This window comes from Schistocerca gregaria, chromosome 1 (genome assembly GCF_023897955.1).
Source record: "Schistocerca gregaria isolate iqSchGreg1 chromosome 1, iqSchGreg1.2, whole genome shotgun sequence".
NCBI lineage: Eukaryota > Metazoa > Arthropoda > Insecta > Orthoptera > Acrididae > Schistocerca > Schistocerca gregaria.
The window spans coordinates 688,215,414-688,237,954 of NC_064920.1; the positions used below are offsets into that span (position 1 = coordinate 688,215,414).

Below are 22,541 nucleotides of genomic sequence, written 5' to 3' on the forward strand. Positions count from 1 at the left end.
TACACGTCCACGCTGTCGCGGCATGCTACCAGTGTTAAAGACTGCGATGGAGCTCCGTATGCCACGGCAAACTGGCTGACACTGACGGCGGCGGTGCACAAATGCTGCGCAGCTAGCGCCATTCGACGGCCAACACTGCGGTTCCTGGTGTGTCCGCTGTGCCGTGCGTGTAATCATTGCTTGTACAGCCCTCTCGCAGTGTCCGGAGCAAGTATGGTGGGTCTGACACACCGGTGTCAATGTGTTCTTTTTTCCATTTCCAGGAGTGTATTACGCTAGAACTGACATGCTATTACATTTTCATGCAATTTGGGTGCATAGATCCTGAGAAAACAGTAAACGGAACAACCACCTCTGGCCGTAATAACAGCCTTAATAAGCCTCTGCATTTAGCCAAACAGAGCTTGGATGGCGTGTACAGGTAAAAGAGTAGTGACTGTCGTGTTGTGACGAGCCAGTTGATCGGCAACCATTGTATTCAGAAAAGCCCGTGCAGGACCTGCAACATGCGGTCGTGCATTATCCTCCTGGAATGTAGGGTTTCACAGGGATCGAATGAAGGGTAGACCCACGGGTCGTAACTCATCTGAAATGTAACGTCTACTGTTCAAAGTGCCGTCAATGCGAACAAGAAGTGACCGAGACGTGTATCAACGTCACGACATACCATCCCGCCGGGTGATACGCCAGCATGGCGATGACGAATACATGCTTCCAATGTGCATTCACCGCGGTGTCGTCAAACACGAATGCGACCATCATTATGCTGTAAACAGAACCTGGATTCATCCGAAAAAATGACGCTTTGCCATTCGTGCACCTATGTTCGTCGTTGAGTACACCATCGCAGGCGCTCCTGTCTGTGATGCAGCGTCAAGTGTAACCACAGCCATGGTCTTCGAGCTGTTGCTGCAAACGTCGTCGAACTGTTCGTGCAGATGCTTGTTGTCTTGCAAACGTCCCCATCTGTTGACTCAGGGATCGAGATATAGCTGCACGACCCGTTACAGCCACGCGGATAAGATGCCTGTCATCTCGACTGCTAGTGATATGAGGCCATTGGGATCCAGCACTGCGTTCCGTATTACCCTGCCGAACCCATCGATTCCATATTCTGATGACAGTCATTGGATCTCGATCAACGCAAGCAGCAATGTCGCAATTCGATAAACCGCAATCGCTATAAGGTACAATTCGACCTTTACCAAAGTCGGAAACGTGATGGTACGCATTTCGCCTCCTTACACGAGGCTTCACAACAACGTTTCACCAGGCAACACCGGTCAACTGCTGTTTGTGTATTAGAAATCGGTTGGAAACTTTCCTCATGTCAGCACGTAGTAGGTGTCGCCACCGCCACCAACCTTGTGTGAATGCTTTGAAAAGCTAATCATTTGGATATCACAGCATATTCTTCCTGTCGGATAAATTGCGAGTCTGTAGCACGTCATCTTCGTGCTGTAGCAATTTTAATGGCCAGTAGTGTGCACAGAGGCGATTTCGTTGTGCGATATATTTTCACGATTTTTCGATCACCAGCTTTCTCCTCCAGATGTTACATCAGGTCACACATAAACTAGAAATAATGACCATCCAGGTGCGTCAGAACTTGTCCTACCAACCGGTCCCTTCTTCTTGTCAAGTTGTGCCACGAACTCCACTTCTCCCCAATTCTATTCCGTACCTCCTCATTAGTCATGTGATCTACCCATCTAATCTTCAGCATTCTTCTGTAGCACCACATTTCCAAAGCTTCTATTCTCCTCTTGTCCAAACTGTTCATCGTCTATGTTTCACTTCCATACATGGCTACACTCCATACTCATACTTTCAGAAACGACTACCTAACACTTAAATCTATACTCAATGTTAACAAATTTCTCGTCTTCAGAAGCGCTTTCCTTGCCATTTGCCAGTCTACATTTTATATCCTCTCTACTTCGACCATCATCAGTTATTTTGCTCCCCAAATACCAAAACTCATTTACTACTTTAGGTGTCTGATTTCCTAACTAATTCCCTCAGCATCATTTTCCTCGTTTTACTTTTGTCAATGTTCTTCTTATGTCCTCCTTTCAAGACACTGTCCATTCCGTTCAACTGCTCTTCCAAGTCCTTTGCTGTCTGATATAATTACAATGTCATCGGCGAACGTCAAAGTTTTTATTTCTTCTCCGTGGATTTTAATTCCTACTACGAATTTTTCTTTTGTTTCCTTTACTGCTTGCTCAATATACAGATTGAATAACATCGGGGAGAGGCTACAACCCTGTCTAACTACCTTCCCAACCACTGCTTCACTTTCATGCCTCTCGACTCTTATAACTGCCATCTGGTTTCTGTACAAATTGTAAATAGCCTTTCGAATCCTGTATTTTACCCCTGCCACCTTTAGAATTTAAAGAGAAAACCACAAAATAATACAACACATCATTACTCGATATATCAGCATTCATTCTAACGAAACAACTCTGATTATTCTGAAAAGGTATGTGGTCGGATACATTTCAGAACTGTAAGCGTTAGTCACTGAAAATGTCCACGCCCGCAACAACGTGGTGACCAAACCAAAAGTTCTACTGTCACCACCGTCAACATGTTAGTTATCTAGTTGGTCGATCACAGGATGTTATCTGTGCGTCTGGGTAAGACTACGCATTAATACGGTCCATCAGGTGATAGATAGTGGACGAAACGCGAGTGAGGGTAGCGATTTGAAGAGCAGAGGAGAAAAAGTGCCAAGGCTCGTGCCGTGGGAAAAAATCCTCTGCGACAGTGGGATGGGTAGTAAGAGCATTAGTGGCTTACTAGCTGCGATAGTTCATGCACGGCTGGATTTGTTAGTATGGGTATCATGCGTCATTACCGAGGCAAGCGATGGCGATGTATCCCAGATTGCTACAGCCGGTACATTCCCGAAACCATCAAGATCGTTATATAGTAGTGGGAGATCGGCCACAGATCATCTCACTCTGTGGGGTGTGTGTGGAGCTTGTCTGCATGCAGTGTACGGTACGGCTTCCCTGCGTGGTGCCAGTTATTCGGCAGTGTATTCCAGCTGGATATCCAGTAATGGCGTGTGATTAACAGGGGCTCACCTGTACCATTGTGTTTGCGTGTGCTTGGCCATAGATGTTAGGTCCTTACAAGTATGTCTTTTGGTCTTATGTTTCCATCTATTGTTGTGGTCGTAGTTTCCCAGATTCAGAATAAACGGGTTCCTCGAATGTCTGGAGTTTCTGTATAGTCTTTTGGTGAGTTTGTGGATTACTTCCGTGAGAGTCTCAAGTCGGTAATCCCGGTGAAGGTCCGCGATGCGTGTGTATCGCGGAGCATTGCTTATGATTTTGAGTACTTTGTTTTGTATGAGCTGCAGACGGTGCAGGCGTGTAGGCTTAGCGTATCCCCAGACAGGAGATGCGTACGTCATCAGGGGTCGAATAAGTGTCATGCACATGGACTTTGACACCCTTCTGTTCAGTGTGCTACGCCTGTTGAGCATAGGGTAGAGCTGTTTGAGCCTCGCGCTAGCTCGGTTGGTCATACCGCCAGAGTAATTTCCGGCCCAGCCAGACACCGAGGTATCTGACTTTCTCACGGAAACGTATTGGGCGTGCATGTAGAGTTATTGGTCTGCAGTATCGGTGTTTGCGCAGTTTCTTCGGTCTTCTAGTGAAGAGAACGGCTTCGCACTTGTCGACGTTTACTCTAACACGCCATTTCTCCAACCAAGGCTCAGCCACTCTGAGTGCAGTCTGTAAGCGTGACGTAATGTTTGATGGTTTCTAATCTTGCGTGAGGATGGCGTGTGATCCTCATAGATTGCCATCGTTGTGTTGTGTGTGGTTGGGAGATCGTTTATATAGAGGTTAAACAGTAGGGGCCCAAGGATGCTTCCCTGGGGTACTCCCGCGTGTATACCGGGTCGTGTTGATTGTTTTCCCTCTACGTCAGTGTTGAAACTCCTGTCTGTGAGGTATGAGTGTATTAGACGCAGCAGCACGTCGGGGACCCCCGCGCCGCTGAGTTTACGGATGAGGCCGTTGTGCCATAGACGGTCGAAAGCCTTTTCGATGTCCAGGAACATCGCCTCTGTAGCTTTGTTTATGTTGAAGCCATATGTTATATGTTCAACGACCCGTAGGAGTTGTTGTGTTGTGGAGTGGTGATTCCTGAAGCCGAAATGCTCCGGTCTCAGGATGTCATTTGTCATGCAGTGCCTAGTGATGCGTTTGAGAATCACCTTCTCAACAATCTTACTGAGCGAGCTCAGAAGGCTGATGGGTCGGTAATTTTGTGGGAGGCTGTGGTCTTTCCCGAGCTTCCTGAACATCAGGACCTTGGCCGTCTTCCAGAAGGCGGGGAAGTGTTGGTGTTTTAGTATGGCATTCGTTATGTGTGTTAGGTACTCAGTAGCTTCATCCGTGAACTCCCGGAGGACACGGTTTTGAATGCCATCATGACCAGGGTCTTTCCTAGCAGCGGAATGCATTATAGCCCAGGAGACTTTGGCTGTATTAGCATGTCGAATGTCGTCGAGCGATGGTTGGGCTACAATGCTTGTAACCTCCTGGTCAGTAGCAAGTGTGAACACTGGATCTGATGGTACCAGGTTCGGTGTGAATGACGCTGCGAGTGTGCGGGTCATTAGTTCTGCTTTCTCTTCCGCTGAGTATGCAGGTCCGTCAGGCCCTTGAAGCGTGGGGGTGTAAATTTTCTCCCTGGCGAAGTGTCGGGCTCGTTGCCACACGCCAGGTCGTGCGGTGTCCAGCCCTTCGAGTTTTTGGTTCCACTGTTGTGTTCTATGTGTTTGTATTTTATCGTGTATGATGCCCCGCAGCCTGTTAATCTGCCGTTTGAAATACTGACACCTGGTGCGCTGCCATTGTCTCCTGAGGCGATTTCTCATTGAGATTAGGCCCAGGATTTCCTGGGATAAGGCCGCACTGTGTTGTTGTGAGTTGCGATCAGGTATGGTGCTCGCCATTGCGTCCCAGACGGCGTTAATGAGGGTTTCTATTGCCTCGTCAATTTGTGCTGTTTCGTTAATTTCGTGTATGGGTGGGATGTGGCTATTGAGCGTTTCCTTGAACAATGTCCAATTCGCACGCCCGTAGTCCAACATCCTGTATTGTTCCATGTGCTGCAGTGTTTCCTCAATGTGTAGTATCACAGGTTGGTGGTTTGACGGCAGATAGTTTTCAACGGCAACGTTGAGTGTCGGTGTAATGCCCTTGATGAGGGCCATGTCTAACACGTCTGGCCTGTGTCCCCTCTGATAGGGAATGTGCGTCGGTTCAGTCGGCGCTAGTATAATGTAATTTCTGCCTAGTGAATGTTCATACAGTTTTTTTGCCGTTGGGATTTCATATGCTTGAATTCCATTCCGGGTGTTTTGCATTCAGATCTCCAGCGACTATTACTCGCGATGAGATGTTGAGTAGTGTGCTGATATCGCGTGTTGAAATGCCTACAGGACTGTTGTATACCGATATCAGTGTGGTGTAGGATCCGTTGAACTTGACTCTGATGGCCGTAGCCTCGATTTCTTCCAGCCCAGTCACTGACGGTAATGGATTAATACTGTAGAATAATTCAGGATGTATAGAGATTTTTGTTGAAGTATCTTTATTACTCCAGTCTCAAACCAGATTGCATGTGCATGATGTTCCTAAATGTACTGGTTGATGAAGTGCGTGTAGGCGGCCACCCGGGTGAAGACGGAGGGGGCTCCCACAGTTCCACAGGGCCAGATGCCCCACGAGGCGATTCCGATGAGGGTGCCATCCTGGGTCAGCGGACCGCCAGAGTCGCCCTGCACAACCAGATCACACAGTCAGCAAACACAGTGTCACAGGTACACCAAAGGGCTGCCCAGCCCACTACACTACTGCATCAATGTAGATACTTCAGGTGTCAGTAGACCTGAACAAAAAATTAGTAATCACCAGGAGACTAGACGCTAGTATCATGTAACACTGACTCTAGCCTTGATGTGGACTCAGTTCGACAAGTTTCCTCAGGTAAGCCACACCCAACGGAAGTTACTCATTCGTGATAACATTCCGTAGAGCAAATAACTTGCAAGGATGTTGACGGTTACTTTTCACTTTCTGTTCCAGATAGTCTCAGACACTTTCTTCGAGGCCACTCGAGGTTTGACAGACTGCCTCGGTGTTCGTCAGAGCAGGAACGTATGCCTGCAGACCTGCGAACATTGTCATCTTGGAAGATGGGAGTGTCCACACGATAGTCGCCATGAAGGTGTAAAAGAAACAGCAGCACTTTGTCATCGAAATTGTTGAAATATGCGTGCAGTTTGCCCAAGTCACGGTTTGGGGGAAAATTCACAGAACTATCTCCAGCCCGAAGCACACGCTCGATACACTGCAGGTTAAATGCCTCATTGGACCGCTGATCAACTCGACGTCTTGTTTCGTTTCAAGACAGACAGTCAGTTTCTGTCGAGTTTCTGTGTGTTTTGACCCACTGATGACTTGTTACTCTGTGTGCTACTGTGAACAGTGACGTATCATGAGTTTCCAGATTCAAAATATCTACTGTATGGAGATACCGTCTCAGTGTTCGCTCAGAAACTATTTGCGACGAACCTCTGTTCACTAACAGCAGAAATACCTGATTGTTCTAAAACCGATCATCGCTGATGCGCGATGACTTTCGTCTCCGGTCCGTGTCGCTTAGTATCTTTCTTCGACAACTTTGTGTCATGGCTGCGATTGTTTATACAGTTCTTTATAGACACGCTGGACAGTTTACGTTGATGCACCAACAAAATGAGTAACGTCATTCATCGTGCAGCCGGCCAGAGTAGCCGAGCGGTTCTAGGCGCTTCAGTATGGATCCGCGCGACCGATACGGTCGCAGGTTAGAATCCTGCCTCGGGCATGGATGTGTGTGATGTTCTTAGGTTAGTTCTGTTTAAGTAGCTCTAACTTCTAGGGGACTGACGACCACAGCTGTGAAGTCCCATAGTGCTCAGAGCCATTTGAGCCATGTTTTTCATCGTGTAGTCATACTCACGTCCATATACGGCAGTTCTTTCTCTCATTCTCAACATCGAACCATTTTACTGCGGTGATTACATACCAACCGACTGGCAATTCCACACCATTTTAGTGGCTCACTTTATTGCTGGAGAGTCATATGACGCCATGGAACTAGTTTTACACAACCTAAAGTGGGCACCAATAGTTTGTCTGGTGATCTTATGGTCACATGTGTTACATCTGTTGCGGTATTGGTTGCACCAAGTAATTCCGTGCGATTTGCAACATACCCCTTAAGCCCGAACTCTGTTTATTTCATTGCATCTGAAGCCGGAACGTGACTGACCGATTGCGAGACAATCTACCTCATATTGCCTTGTATAAACAAACCCACAAGACAGCCGTAGATATTTCAGACAACTGAAACTCGAATCCTTCCCGTTTGACGATTTAAGATAAACCAGTGTCTTCTTATGAGAATGCAGGCTTTCTCGTCGAATCTTGATGATAAATTCTTCTCGGGTTGACAGCCGAGTCAGCCTGAAGATGGCAAGTAAGAAACTTGCTGAAACGTTGTTGCAGAACAACGCATTGACTCGGCTGTCAACCCGAGAAGAATTTATCAGTGTCTTCTTATGTTCTCGACAGATGTACCGGGTACCTCATCCAGCACTGTTCAAGTGACTTAACAACAGGCTGCCCCATCAGAACAGACGATCCTGGTAGCTGTGTACCGTGCAAGCGGAGATGCTCCCGTCGACGGGGCCGGTGCAGACGTTGTTGTCGTTGACCGGGCTGTCGGGCACCAGTTGCGCGCACTCCGTGTTGCTGATGGCGGTGACGTCGACCCACTGCAGGATGTCTGGCATGTCCGGAAACATGCCGATTCTGGTGCTGGTGCTGCCCCAGCCGGACAGCGTCGCCGACGATCCAGCTGCAAGGAAAGTCAGGTCTAGCTGTAAACAATGGACTTACAGGCTGTGTGGCTGTACGAGGGGTTTCAGTGTAATCTGAATTACCAGCAGCGCGAACCAAAAGAAAAATTCAGATCATGTGAAGAAAACAATTAGTGGCCAGTAAAAGTTCTGCCACAATGAGTAAAACAATCATAAGTTGCTGGTAGTGAGACCATTCTAGACATAGGTACTCATGAAAAGAACACTTGTCACTTTTAACTGATTTACCACTTGGGACGGATCGAGAGGTAGGCAGCGGTATGGCCTGTACGTTGCCGCCCAGGGATAAACTGGTCTTCAGCTGGAAGATGGTGACGTCGTTGATTGCGACGTTACTGTAGAACAAACAACATCAGAGTACCTTAACATCCATATTCATTTTGAAAAAGTAATGTTGGTACAGTTGCATATATCTGTGCCTCAGTCCATACGGACATCTAACTTCTAGACAGAGAGGTCTACCACAAACATTGTCCCTGTGTGCTGAAAGACGGAACGACCATCTTCACAGTGCACTAATACCCTCGTTATTAACAGGTTAAATCAATGACCATTCTTGTTGTTCTGTCGCTACCACAGAGAGCCAAATTCAGCAGAAGAATGAAAGATACTTGTATACTTACTTTAACATACTAAAACTACAGAGTCCAAGTCATCATCAAATTACCTGGGAAGTCAGTTGCAGTTTGCGACGGGACACGGCCCATCGAACACATGCTGATGTGAGGTGGAGTGTACACCATTAAGTTAAGTTATTCTTTTGACTTTGTTCACATGTACTTTTATGTGTCATCTTTTTCTTTTGTAAATATATAGCTATGCTGAGCTTTTAATTATTGACAATGGTCTTTATAGACACTTTTGAGTTTATTGTTCTGAAGAAGGTGTAGTTATCTACACCGAAACCTAGGTAAACACTAGGTGTTTTTTCGCAGTCGAGGCGGATCTCAGTCCATTAATATATTAACAAACGATTACTGACGCGCTGCAATGTTGAAGGTACTTCTTTTTGTACGTAAATGGACATCAATTTTAAACAGATGAAACTAATGTAGTTGCTTTATAGTACAGAATAGATTTTCGCTTTCAGGCGTGTTCATTTATCACATTCTTAAGTTTACAACGCAAGCTAGTCCAGGCTCATAAGGACAGAATAGTTAACATTCGTCACACATGCTCTGCATTATCAAACAGCCCAGATGTCGATATTTAAGTATAATTATATTCCAGAGACCTCGTCGTTAGCGTCCATCCAAACACTTGAAGAAAATTTCAAATATCTCATGATACGTTTCCAACGTTTTCATTGACATTGATCGTAGTTGTACTTTCCTCTTGACCTACTTCAGTGTGCAGCAATCGGTAACAGACGTTGGTAATACTTGTCAATCAAACCTCAATAAAAGAGAACGTGTGCGTAATTATTGGTGACACGTTACTAAAGCTGTTACAAGTTTCGAACACGCCAAATGCAAACAGTGTCTGTATCACTTACAAATCTTCCTGGTAGGATGGATGCCTTATTTGCTGGGCCACTTGCACCGTCTGCTCGATGGCCGGGTCATTCGTCAGGGAGTTGATACCAGCCACGATCTGAAACACACAACACAATACACCATCACAGAGAACTCTTCCCATTTCTTACAAGAGTTTTAGCTGTCATTATTTTCGAAAATACTGACGACACCAAATTTCTGGGAACCTATTTGAAACATATCTGTCTTCTGAGCAACTATGTGAAATTCATCTGCCCAACGAACAAGCAGGTGACACAAAGACAAATTGGCAGTGTCACTGCCATGAACATCGGCTCACACTCTACACCGAAAAGACAACAGTTACTTTTTAGGGTTTAACGTCGGACTTGCTACAGCTAGATAACCAGAGAAGTTAATCGACGCCCTCTTATTACCACAGGTAAAACAAAAATGATCAGGACGCTTTTCACTGACGAGTAAGGAATTAACTAACATCCTGCATGACGACAATCCAGTCAAGTCTGGACCAAGGGAGGGTAATGTTATAGAGATCAAAACGTCCCTCCCAAACACCCCTTCCCCCTCGCCCACCCCCAACCCAAATGAATCGATGTAATACTTTTGTATACACTAGTTTGCAAATTTCTTAGCCAACTTACTTTAAGTATCATGAGAACGAGGAATTTCGAAAATCTCAAGGAAGTGTATAAAATCAGAAACTATGTTTGACAAAGGGGACCCTTCATTTCGTAGCCAGGCCAGGAAAAATGGCCTATTCATGACCTGACCATAGGTTATTGCAACAACAAATCCGACACAGTTTGTCAGTCCACAGGTAGTACCGGTAAACCAGAGTAAAACTGCGTAACGCAGGACAGAAAGGAAAAGACGATTTTTTGCGATCTTAAACAGAACAAACTGAATAAACCCGTGTTCCTCTAATTTAGTCTACAGCTCTCGTACTAGGCTAGCGTTCGCACACGGACTGCTAAGTGAAACATTGCTAATGATGATTGCACCCTTACATTTTATATTGTGCTGATTATGACGTTGTCGGAGTAGTGAGAGTTTGTTGGAAGTAAACAATTCCATGGAAAATGTAAATCCCAAGTATTCAGATGCATCCTATCCAAATTATGTGCCGGCCGTTGCGACCGAGAGCTTCTAGGCGCTTCAGTACGGAAACGCGCTGTTGCTACGGTCGCAGGTTCGAATCCTGTCTCGGGCGTGACTGTGTGTAATGTCCTTAGGTTTCAGTAATTCTAAGTCTAGGGGACTGATGACCTCAGATGTTAAGTCCCATAGTCCTTAGAGTCATTTGGACCATTTGAACAAAATTATGTATTTGTCTGATTGCAATTTCTTGGGAGTTAGGTTAAGGTGATGTATTTTGGATTGGATTGTTTGGGGGAGGAGACCAGACAGCAACGTGATCGCTCTCATCGAATTAGGGAAGGACGGGGAAGGAAGCCGGCCGTGCCCTTTCAAAGGAACCATCTCGGCATTTGCCTGGGGCGATTTATGGAAATTACGGAAAACCTAAATCAGGATGGCCGGACGCGGGATTGAACCGTTGTCGTCCCGAATGCGAGTCCAGTGTGCTAGCCACTGCGCCACCTCGCTCGCTATTAATGCGCAATTTAAACAAATAAATATTTTACGATCCCACTTTTTCCAACCTCCGAACGTTTGAGAAATTAACACTAAAGTGAAAATCTAGCGAAGCTTTGTGCAGATGTCTTGCGCTCGTCTGTCGGCTCACGTCGCACTTTTTACCTCTGAGCGCCCAGCATGTACGTGAAGATACCTAGAACAATGGTGTCTGCCGTCTAGAATAAAGTGTACCGGTGAGGCGTTTCGCCTGATTTCATGCAACCCACGTAACGAAAACGTGATAAATATCGTTTTTCATTAGAATTTTCGGCCGCATACTACAGTTCTGACTTGGAGCCCTCAGATTTTCATCTCTTCGCTGTCATGAACCAGGACTGATCCTTGGGGCAAGCCATTATTGAGCTTCATTGTTTTGCTCCTATAATTTCCAAGTATCACCTGGAATGGTCTGTTGCAGAGCATCTCGTTGGTAAGTTTAGCCATTTTCAAGCATGGCACGATGCGGAGTAGTTAGTAAATCAGGCCTTGCCTCCATACAGTATCATAAGCCGCTGTCAGGTCTATAAATACCACGGATGTTTTTTCTTCTCTTTGGAAGCCTGCCTCGATGTAGGAAGTTAGTGAGAGGACTTGATCTGTGCAGCTCCTGTTTGGCTGGAAGCCTGCTTGTTCCACAGGGATACACTTTAGGATATCTGGACTTATTCTGTTACATATAAGTCTCTCCAGTAGTTTGTAGATCGTGCTAAGAAGGGCAATTGGGCGGTAGCTGTTTGGTTGGTTATTCGGTTTACCTGCTTTCAGTATCGCTATGATTTTTTGCTTTCTTAAGGGTATTTGGTATTCTTCCAGTTTCCATCATGCTGGAGAAGAACTGTGCAAGCCATAATTTTGCAAATTTACCGCAGTGAATCAAAAACTCTGGATGAATTCCATCAAAATCTGGAGCTTTCCGTGGCTTGATGTCTCTCAGAGCCAGTGTTATCTCTTCGATTGAGAAGGGCTGCGAGTGTAGTGAATTGTTTCCTACTAAAGATTTCAAATTTTTAAGTTCCTTTTTAACTTTTATGGTATGAGCTCGATCTCCTGGAGCTCTAGAGAGGTTTTAGTGATGTGCGCCGCAACTGTATTTGGAGAAATAGAGCTGGTTGGTCGTTGGTTCCTGCTACTGCCACCAATCTTCCGAAGTAGCGACCACGCATTTCTGCTTGATTTTGTGAAGTCTATTTTCTCAACAGTTTATCCATTTAGTGCGCCTGGCAGCGTCCAGACTGTGCAATAAGTCATCTGCAATCTCCCTATCCCCATGCTCTAGGAACTGTTTATAGAGGTGCTCACTCTCTTCGTTCCACCCCGGCACGTATTCCTTCCTAAATCCCCGGGGAATGCTGTTCTTAGCTGAGCTGATGACTGCTGCCACAAATCTTTTGTAATTTTTATAAGTTTGAGGTATCCATCCAAGGCGTTTATCAAGTTTATTCTGAGAAAGTAGCCCAGTCCGCTATCCAGTTCCATCTGGGCCGAGGATACGAGGAGATTAGGGGGATATTAAGGCCTATTTCTATTAGCACCGGACGATGTTGGGAGTGAGGGAAGTCCCCAAGTATTCTGTGGGAGGCCGGTATAGGTTTGTTATTAGTGTCAGCCGTAACAAAGCATAGATCAGGGTGGGTTTCAGTTCCCCATGCAGCTGACTTAAATGTACTTTGGTCTTTGGCGTCAAAGATTAGCTGTGTATTGAAATCTTCAGCCCATTTCACCAAGTCTTCACCATTCTGGTGAGATGTGCGGTATTTCCACAGTACGTGGTGGCTGTTGAAGTCACCCACATATATTGTGGGGTGAGGCAGAGGTTGTAGAACTTGTGGAGGCCACAAGTGGCCTGGAGATTTGTAGATGTTGTTTACTGTTAGTTCACCTACTTTTACAGTAACTTCGTGGATATCACATGTGGTAGATGTAGCAATAAGGACTGCATCCTCTATGTCCTTTCTAACGTACGTTGCTATACCATAATGCCTGTGATGTGTAGCACCTATCAGGTCATAGACCGTTATTTTACCTCTTGATCTTAGCTGCTCATCGTTTTCTGTATGGGTCTCCTGGACTGCAACTATGTCAATGTTGTACAATGTTAAAATTATATGCATGTATTGGCATTTGGCTTTACTTATGCCTTCAATATTAAGTTGGCAGACTCGTACGATCGGTCCGAGCTGTCTAGTCAAGTTGCCCTCAGAAGGACACTCAGCATTCCGTTTTCTGTGAGCCATCGTGATTTGATTATGACCAGGAGATCGTTTACCGATTGCCTGGTCGCCAGAAGGGTGCTAGTTCACTTAGCGTTACCCAGGGTGCACGCGTAGTTTTCAACTACGGACGCGAACTAGCTTTACACCCCGAAAAGTGCGGTGTATGAAAGTGTTGAGGTGGATATGGTGGTGTGACAGGCATTTTGAGCGCCAGGAGTTACTTCTGTGGACCAAGGAGCTGTGGTCCGCGAGATGTTGCTGCACAACCGCCAAAGGAAAGTCGTTAGCAAACGGACGCAATTACAGAGACGGAAGACGTAGGGTATTGATGTCGGCACAGCGTGCTGCTGTGCGACGTACTGCAGATCAGTGAAAACATTTAAAGACTTACTCTAGTTACCGGATTAGAAACTATTTAGCCTGGTAATGCTCTTCGGTATTTCAGAGCACTTAATAAGTGTCCGACGTCTTAATTGGTATGTAGTTAGTATCCTGATATAAGTAGTTAGTAAGTAGTGAAACAGCTGGAAGTGGTTGTCTCTCTGAAAAAAGTTACCACGACGGAAATGTACAGTCTGCTTTATTTTGTAGATAACTGAGTTAGACAGGGTGTTAGGAAATTCCCGTTCGTGAAATTCTCGTTACAGACTTCTAGTACTTGTAGAAGGGACTGAGTAGATAATATCTTGTATTGGAACCGATGTTGGAAAACATGTTGGTAGTATTGGAACCGATGTTGGAAAACATGTTGGTAACTATCACTTTAACAAGTAACTGATTAGGCGAGAAGCAGCACATCACTTGTTTTACAGATCCACTCACTAACATCCAAATAAACTTCTCGTGTACTTGTCGACGGGTTCTGTTCTACGTGAAGCAGTACGGCCTCTTCCAATTCTGGTGTGCGGACTCTCCTTGGAGCACCAAAGTCACGCCTGCTGACCGTGAAAGTACTCCTTTCTCGAAGCTGTGATCATATAAAATTAATTGTTGTTAAGGCGGGTGCCAGGTTGAGATTCATTGGGAGAGTCCTTAGAAAATGTAGTCCATCAACGAATAGGTGGCTTACAAAACACTCGTTCGACCTATACTTGAGTATTGCTCATCAGTGTGGGATCCGTACCAGGTCGGGTTGACAGAGGAGATAGAGAAGATCCAAAGAAGAGCGGCGCGTTTCGTCACAGGGTTATTTGGTAAGCGTCATAGCGTTACGGAGATGTTTAGCAAACTCAAGTGGCAGACTCTGCAACAGAGGCGCTCTGCATCGCAATGTAGCTTGCTCGACAGGTTTCGAGAGGGTGCGTTTCTGGATGAAGTATCGAATATATTGCTTCCCCCTACTTATACCTCCCGAGGAGATCACGAATATAGAATTAGAGAGATTCGAGCGCGTACGGAGGCTTTCCGGCAGTCGTCCTTCCCGCAAACCATACGCGAGTGGAACGGGAAAGGGAGGCAATGACAGTGGCACGTAAAGTGCCCTCCGCCACACACCGTTGGGTAGCTTGTGGAATATAAATGTAGATGTAAGTGTAGGTATGGTGAACGCTCTTGATAAAGTCGATGAGTATATCTTTCGTTACCGTGAGCACCGCCATTCAGAAGGATCATGTCGCTATATTCCGCAAACGTGTATTCAGCAATGTTGCTCTGACACACACAGACACGAGAATGAGGTTAGAAGCAGGCCGGGGAGGTAGGACTGACGTCAAATAACATAAGATTATCCGACGTAACCACACCCTACCATGGCTATCCTGTTGCATATTTACCTAGTAGACATGTTTTCAAAAGGCTGTGGCACGGAAACGTTACAATACCTGACACGTATTACCATTCAAAATGTTACCTGGTCACTCCCGTCTGGAAGTCCTAGAAGTTTGTAATGGGAATTTCCGAAAAACCCTGCGTGATTGTCAGCAGTTTATTTATTGTGTGTCCAATTACAAAAAGATTAACAGGATGCTCGAACAGAACTCCAACGTGAAAACCTGCCAAGCCTTCAAACGTGCTCGTCGTACACTACTGGCCATTAAAATTGCTACATGATGAATAAATGCAGATAATAAACGGGTATTCATTAGACAAATATATTATACTAGAACTGACATGTGATTACATTTTCACGCAGTTTGGGTGCAAAGATACTGAGAAATCAGTACCCAGAACAACCACCTCTGGCCGTAATAACGGCCTTCATACGCCTGGGCATTGAGTCAAACAGAGCTTGGATGGAGTGTACAGGTACAGCTGCCCATGCAGCTTCAACACGATACCACAGTTCATCAGGAGTAGTGACTGGCGTATTGTAACGAGCCAGTTGCTCGGCCACCATTGACCAGACGTTTTCAGTTGGTGATCTGGAGAATGTGCTGGCCAGGGCAGCAGTCAACGTTCTCTGTATCCAGAAAGCCCCGGACAGGACCTTCAACATGCGGTCGTGCATTATCCTGCAGAAATGCACGTTTTCGCAGGGATCGAATGAAGGGTAGAGCCACGGGTCGTAATACATCTGAAATGTAACATCCACTGTTCAAAGTGCCGTCAATGCGAACAAGAGGTGACCGAGACGTGTAACCAATGGTACCCCATACCATCACGCCGGGTGATACGCCAGTATGGCGATGACGAATACACGCTTCCAATGTGCGTTCACCTCGATGTCGCCAAACACGGATGCTACCATCATGATGCTGTAAACAGAACCTGGATTCATCCGAAAAAAATGACGTTTTGCCATTGGTGCAACCAGGTGCGTCGTTGAGTACACCATCGCAGGCGCTCCTATCTGTGATGCAGCGTCAGGGGTAACCACAGCCACGGTCCCTGAGCTGATAGTGCATCCTGCTGCAAACGTCGTCGAACTGTTCGTGCAGATGGTTGTTGTCTTGCAAACGTCCCCATCTATTGACTCAGGGATCGACACGTGGCTGCACGATCCGTTACAGCCATGCCTGTCATCTCGACTGCTAGTGACACGAGGCCGTTGGGATGCAACACGGCATTCTGTATTACCCTCCTGAACCCGCCGATTCCATATTCTGCTAATAATTATTGGATCTCGACCAACGCGAGCAGCAATGTCGCTATACGATAAACCGCAATCGCGATAGGCAACAATCCGACCTTTATCAAAGTCGGAAACGTGATGCTACGCATTTCTCCTCCTTACACGAGGAATCACATTAACGTTTCAGCAGGCAACGCCGGTCAACTGCTGTTTGTGTATGAGGAATCGGTTGGTAACTTTCCTCATGTCAGCACGTTGTAGGCGTCGCCAATGGCGCCAACCTTGTGTGAATACTCAGAAAAGCTAATCATTTTCATATCACAGCATATTGTTCCTGTCGGTTAAATTTCGCGTCTGTAGCGCGCTATCATCGTGGTGTAGCAATTTTAATGGCCAGTAGTGTATTATCTGTCCCGTTACCAGACATTCATTTACATGAAAATGTTTTTTGGTGCTAGGCGAACATCTCGTAGGGGGGTCGTGTTGGTGTACTCGAAGGTAAACAGGTACCTTTCGGAGTTCGTAGGATGCAGTAACTCACCTAAGGTGGCATCTGAGCCGCCGACGATGCGTCCGTGTACCCGACCAAACCTCCTGTGTGGACCGCTGTGTGGATGCGACGGACGGGCAGCTCAGCCGCTGGAACACAGCATACACCACAATGAACACTCTACGGCGAGATGAGGCGCTCCACCCGTCTCTACTAACACATAAGAAACTAACAAAACGTTAAGTGCTGCCGACGATGGAAGCGTCACATGGAGATTATTCTTTGTCTTTAGGTACATACGTATGTATTCTCAAACGAAGTGTCCGCGGAATTTGTTTCATGTGGTGGTACTGAATCATAAATGAATAGAACAAGAAATCGTCCTTTGTCTATACGCAGTTTCAGTGCTTTACTGTCCAATAACAAGTGGCGTGCCAAACCTACAGTGGTCAGAACTTCAGACTAAGCTTTGTGCTTCTCAACTGCCGAATATGCTTGCCCGGTATGGAACAGATCCGCCCACGCAAGAAAAGGTAGATATTAGCTTGAATGAAACATACAGGATAGTGACAGGGTGCATGAAAGCAACCCCCATATAAAATCTTCACAGGGCCGCAGGTTTCACAAACCCTGACTCACTTAGGAAAGCCCATGAACATACCGAGCAGCTAAAACAAACCTTTGATGCCCGTCACTCAATATTTGACCTAGAGTGTGGCCCCAGCAGACTCAAATCCAGACGCCGTGTCCTAAGTTGCGCCTTAGATGAGCCGCCCCCCCCCCCCCCCCCATCTACTATCCACTAAGAGAGAACCCACCAAGCGGCGTTTCTAGTGATTGGAAAACCTAGAGAATACTTAACCGCATCAGAACTGGGGTGGCTCCTGTGAAGTCTAATCTGATCAAATGGGGTTTGTTGGACGAAAATGACGACAAATGCGACTGCCGCACTCGACAGGACGTGGAATATCTTCTACAATGCCCTGCCTGCCCCCACAGATGCACCCTCGACGATCTATGGCTGGATAAAGAAGAAGCATTGGACATTGCCCAATACTGGGCAAACAAATTGTAGTTTCCGGACACGAAAAAGTAAAGTAAAGTTCAGTGCTTTAGTTCCAACAACACACGTAAGTAAATCTCGGTGATATTTCTTAAAAGGAAATTACTCCGTGGCCTAAGGCATCTTTCTGTGACTAATGTTTCGGCTCCTAGTGTTTGGTGACAACATTAGAAGGTATACAGACGCAATCAGTATTTTCGCACACACATACAGTATTTCCAACTGTTTATCCGTAACTAGGCTACGGTCAAGTCGCCGCGTCGCCAGACCGTTGCCCAACACAGCAGTCGAGCCGGACAGCGTTCTGGTGCTTCTAGTGGGGAAGACTTGCCACTGTTTGCTTTGCTTAGCGCTAAGACTCACAATATGCGTACTTACACTCCTTCCGCTTTTCTGCTGAAGTTTTTTTTTTTTTTGTTCTTTTCAGTTTGGCATTTCTGCACATGCTAGCATGGTAACGATTAGACCTTACAAAACTGTGTAATTGGAGGCAGCAGTCTGACGATGTCACAGTCCAACAGTTGCTTGCCTGCGTACAAATGTTCCTCCTGCTGGCGCCATTTAACTCGAAATTACTACACTCCTGGAAAATGGAAAAAAGAACACATTGACACCGGTGTGTCAGACCCACCATACTTGCTCCGGACACTGCGAGAGGGCTGTACAAGCAATGATCACACGCACGGCACAGCGGACACACCAGGAACCGCGGTGTTGGCCGTCGAATGGCGCTAGCTGCGCAGCATTTGTGCACCGCCGCCGTCAGTGTCAGCCAGTTTGCCGTGGCATACGGAGCTCCATCGCAGTCTTTAACACTGGTAGCATGCCGCGACAGCGTGGACGTGTACCGTATGTGCAGGTGACGGACTTTGAGCGAGGGCGTATAGTGGGCATGCGGGAGGCCGGGTGGACGTACCGCCGAATTGCTCAACACGTGGGGCGTGAGGTCACCACAGTACATCGATGTTGTCGCCAGTGGTCGACGGAAGGTGCACGTGCCCGTCGACCTGGGACCGGACCGCAGCGACGCACGGATGCACGCCAAGACCGTAGGATCCTACGCAGTGCCGTAGGGGACCACACCGCCACATCCCAGCAAATTAGGGACACTGTTGCTCCTGGGGTATCGGCGAGGACCATTCGCAACCGTCTCCATGAAGCTGGGCTACGGTCCAGCACACCGTTAGGCCGTCTTCCGCTCACGCCCCAACATCGTGCAGCCCGCCTCCAGTGGTGTCGCGATAGGCGTGAATGGAGGGACGAATGCAGACGTGTCGTCTTCAGCGATGAGAGTCGCTTCTGCTTTGGTGCCAATGATGGTCGTATGCGTGTTTGGCGCCGTGCAGGTGAGCGCCACAATCAGGACTGCATACGACCGAGGCACACAGGGCCAACACTCGGCATCATGGTGTGGGGAGCGATCTCCTACACTGGCCGTACACCTTGAAACCTTCCCGTCTAATATTGGATGAACGTTTGCTTGCTAACTGAACGCTGCGTCTCTTAAAATCTTTTAACTGCTGCTCTGTCAAGACTACCTGCTGATTATTACGACGAAACATAAAAATGTGTTGTCGCCGTGGCCCTCAGTCGTTACCTGAAATTATTAAGACTGATTCTTACCTTTAATTATTTATACTGGATCGCCATCTGACTGCTACAGCAAACTGTGGAATGAATATACTTACTTCTCTTTAACATAATTATAAGCTGCTGGTGGAGTTTCATAATACTTTGTGACTGGAATTCTTTAAGTTGAAGTTAATTTAGATTTGATAAAAGCTGAAGCTCAGTTTAGACCTTTCTTTTAAGATAACAATAAATTCCGTAAAGCATTTACGTGAATGATTTTGGGATAGAAAATTCTTAAAGCATTTAATCTGGTAGAAGTTAACTATATTCTGAGAACGATCTTGACAAACAATTACAAGGGGTATAGTTCTTTACAAAAATTCTTAAAAAGTAGCGTTGCGCTACATACCTAATTTTCCATCAAAATTACATAACTATATTCTGAGAACGATCTTGACAAACAATTACAAGGGGCATAGTTCTTTACAAAAATTCTTAAAAACTAGCATTGCGCTACATATAGCGAGTGGCTGGCGAGCACACCGCTTCTTTCAAAGTGTTAATTCATACCTCGCTTACAGCGAGCTCCTCTCATGTCTCGCTAGCTACGACTGCCTCGTCTCACATCTTACTCGCAACTGCTCGCTTCCAACGCTCAATGCTACAAAAGTGCGGTCTCGCCGCCAACAATGGTTTTTGGTGCAGACAATCCCTGCTACCATTACAGATGTATTACTGCGAGATGTTTCCCGCTCTTTCTCAAAATGTATCTATGCGCGGTTTCCCGCTCTTTCTCAATAATACACAATGCAATTTAATTAACAAAACAATTTAAATAAGAAACAGTTCAGATAATTACATGCTAAAACAGTTTAAATACGCCTATTACATAATTACATATGCCGCTACTCGGCTTTCTTAAAATTTTACTACGTTGTTGAGTCATATGGACTCAACATAAGTATAAAATTTGATTATAGAAAATAGTTTGAACAAAGTGTATACACAAATTCTGTCATACAAAATGATTTGTCTATCTCTAATAAAGAGAATATGTAAATAGAAAGGGTTTTAGTAGGAATTGTACATCAAGTAAAATTTGGTTCCCTTAAATTTAACAACAAGAATAAGAGTAAATGTGAAAATCAATATACAGATCATATGAAGCAATTGAAAGTTTACATTATGAAACATTTAATTCAAATTGGCATCTCTTAGTACCACAATTAAGGAAGGTACAAAAGGAATTGGATAGCATGGTCAAAGCACTGGCAACTGTCTGTGAATGCACTCAAAAGTCTGTTCCTTTCCCTCACATAGCACAACACCAGGTTTCGCCATGTGGTTCCATCATCGCCTTGCTCCATAGTTTTAGTGTACCCAAACACTAAGTACGTCGTCGAATAGCCTGAGTTGCCGCAGCCACATCAGGATTAAGTTCCATCTCCAATGGTCCATTAAGGTTGGTGGTGTGCATCTTGGTATGCAAACACCTATTGTCGTACATCATACTGTGGTGTGTATCTAGGTATGCAGGCACCAATTGACATACATCGGGCTGTGGTGTGCATCTAGGTATGCAAACACCTCATCGAGAACATCATTGGTTGAAGTCACGTGTTTCACAATTCACTGATTCTGTGCTCAATAACCATGGGGATGCACAGGAATTAAGGTACGGGTAAAATTGTTTTGGCAATGGGTTCACGGACATTGTTGGTACCATAATTTGACTACCAAATAATTTTCCCTATGACAAAATATGTTGTGTCGTAATTTGTAACAATATGTAGTTTTAATTTAAGAATTCTTCCAGAAAATTATTCCCATATATAAAAGACATAAAAGTTCCTACTTATTCAGTATTTGATAGTATACAGATTTGTTATAGACAAGTACATTATTACTTATTCTGTATTTACATATCTTAGTTTCTTACATCATTAATTATAAATTTTGTTGACAATGCATTTCTTGACTTACTGTCCTAAAATTTTATCTTCCATTCAGGGGTGTAGTCGTCAGTTATGAGTCGTCAAATGTCAGGTCATAATATACAATAAAATTACTGTCATAAAATTATTTAAAGTATTCTTTTGCAGCTGAAAATTAAGGTAAACATTATTCTGGTTACACATTGTAATGTGTGGTCCCCATCCATAGTGTTGCAATGTGTCACATGCTAGCAAAATTATTTCTTAACATTATACATTTCTTATATACTAACATAACATACACATTCTTCTTCTGCATCTGTGTCAACTCTCTGCATAACCTGTTATAAACATTCAGCATTAATTAACGTCAGCGCACGGCATGACTTATTATAAAACATTCAGTATTAATTATCGTCAGTGCCCGGCATGACTTCAATAAACATCTTCTGGTACTTCTCGTCCGCTCCTGGCATGACCTATAAAACACTTTATCATAATATTAACTGCTGCAAAATCACGTCAGCTCCCGGCATGACCTATAAAATTTCTGTAATGACAATTAGCGTCAGCTATCTGCGTGACCTAAAGATTCACATCCTTATTCTAACTAAAACTACGTTTCATTTTGATGACGTGTGACAACAATGCTGCATTCTGGAATAAAGAGTACATGTTAATGTTACCACTAAAATAATTGATTAATGAACGATCTATATTATCAGTTTAGCTATTGCAAAAATCGACATTTTCTTAAGTAATTATGTCACGTTATAAAAAAAATTTCTTTCATTTATGAGCTCTCAGTGCACAAATTCATACGTCGTGTCGTTGTCTGCATGTTCTCTTTAAGTTAGGAAATGTTTCTCGTGTTTTTATTTGTCTTGGCTGGCGTAGCATCATTAAGTACTGCTGTGTTCTTTAAGGTACGGTGAAATATTAGCGGCCCGCTGCGTGTCGCGGCTTTGTTTGTTACTGAAGCGCGCTGAAACTACCATTGTTGCATACTTACGTGTCACGCCGTCCTTTCGTCAGCTGAAATGAAAAAATTTAAGTCAAGAAATGTTTCACGTTGGATACATGATGATTCCCTAATGATTTCTTCTTACGTAGCGTTTCCACATGCACTACATTAGCGTGTGGAATATTACGAACTCTGTAAGGG

At 45.1% G+C, this 22,541-nt stretch overlaps 1 protein-coding gene across 1 annotated transcript in view; it reads right to left on the reverse strand.

The window, feature by feature from the left end:
• Positions 1–5,671: 5,671 nt before the first annotated feature.
• LOC126268087 (prostatic glandular kallikrein-6-like) overlaps positions 5,672–22,541 on the reverse strand; it is a 96,795-nt gene continuing 79,925 nt past the window's right edge. The window contains exons 2-5 of the mRNA XM_049973627.1: positions 9,459–9,556; positions 8,192–8,298; positions 7,742–7,941; positions 5,672–5,815 (exon numbers count right to left, since the gene is read on the reverse strand). Coding sequence (XP_049829584.1) covers positions 5,672–5,815; positions 7,742–7,941; positions 8,192–8,298; positions 9,459–9,556 — 549 coding nt within the window. The remainder of the gene's footprint in view (positions 5,816–7,741; positions 7,942–8,191; positions 8,299–9,458; positions 9,557–22,541) is intronic.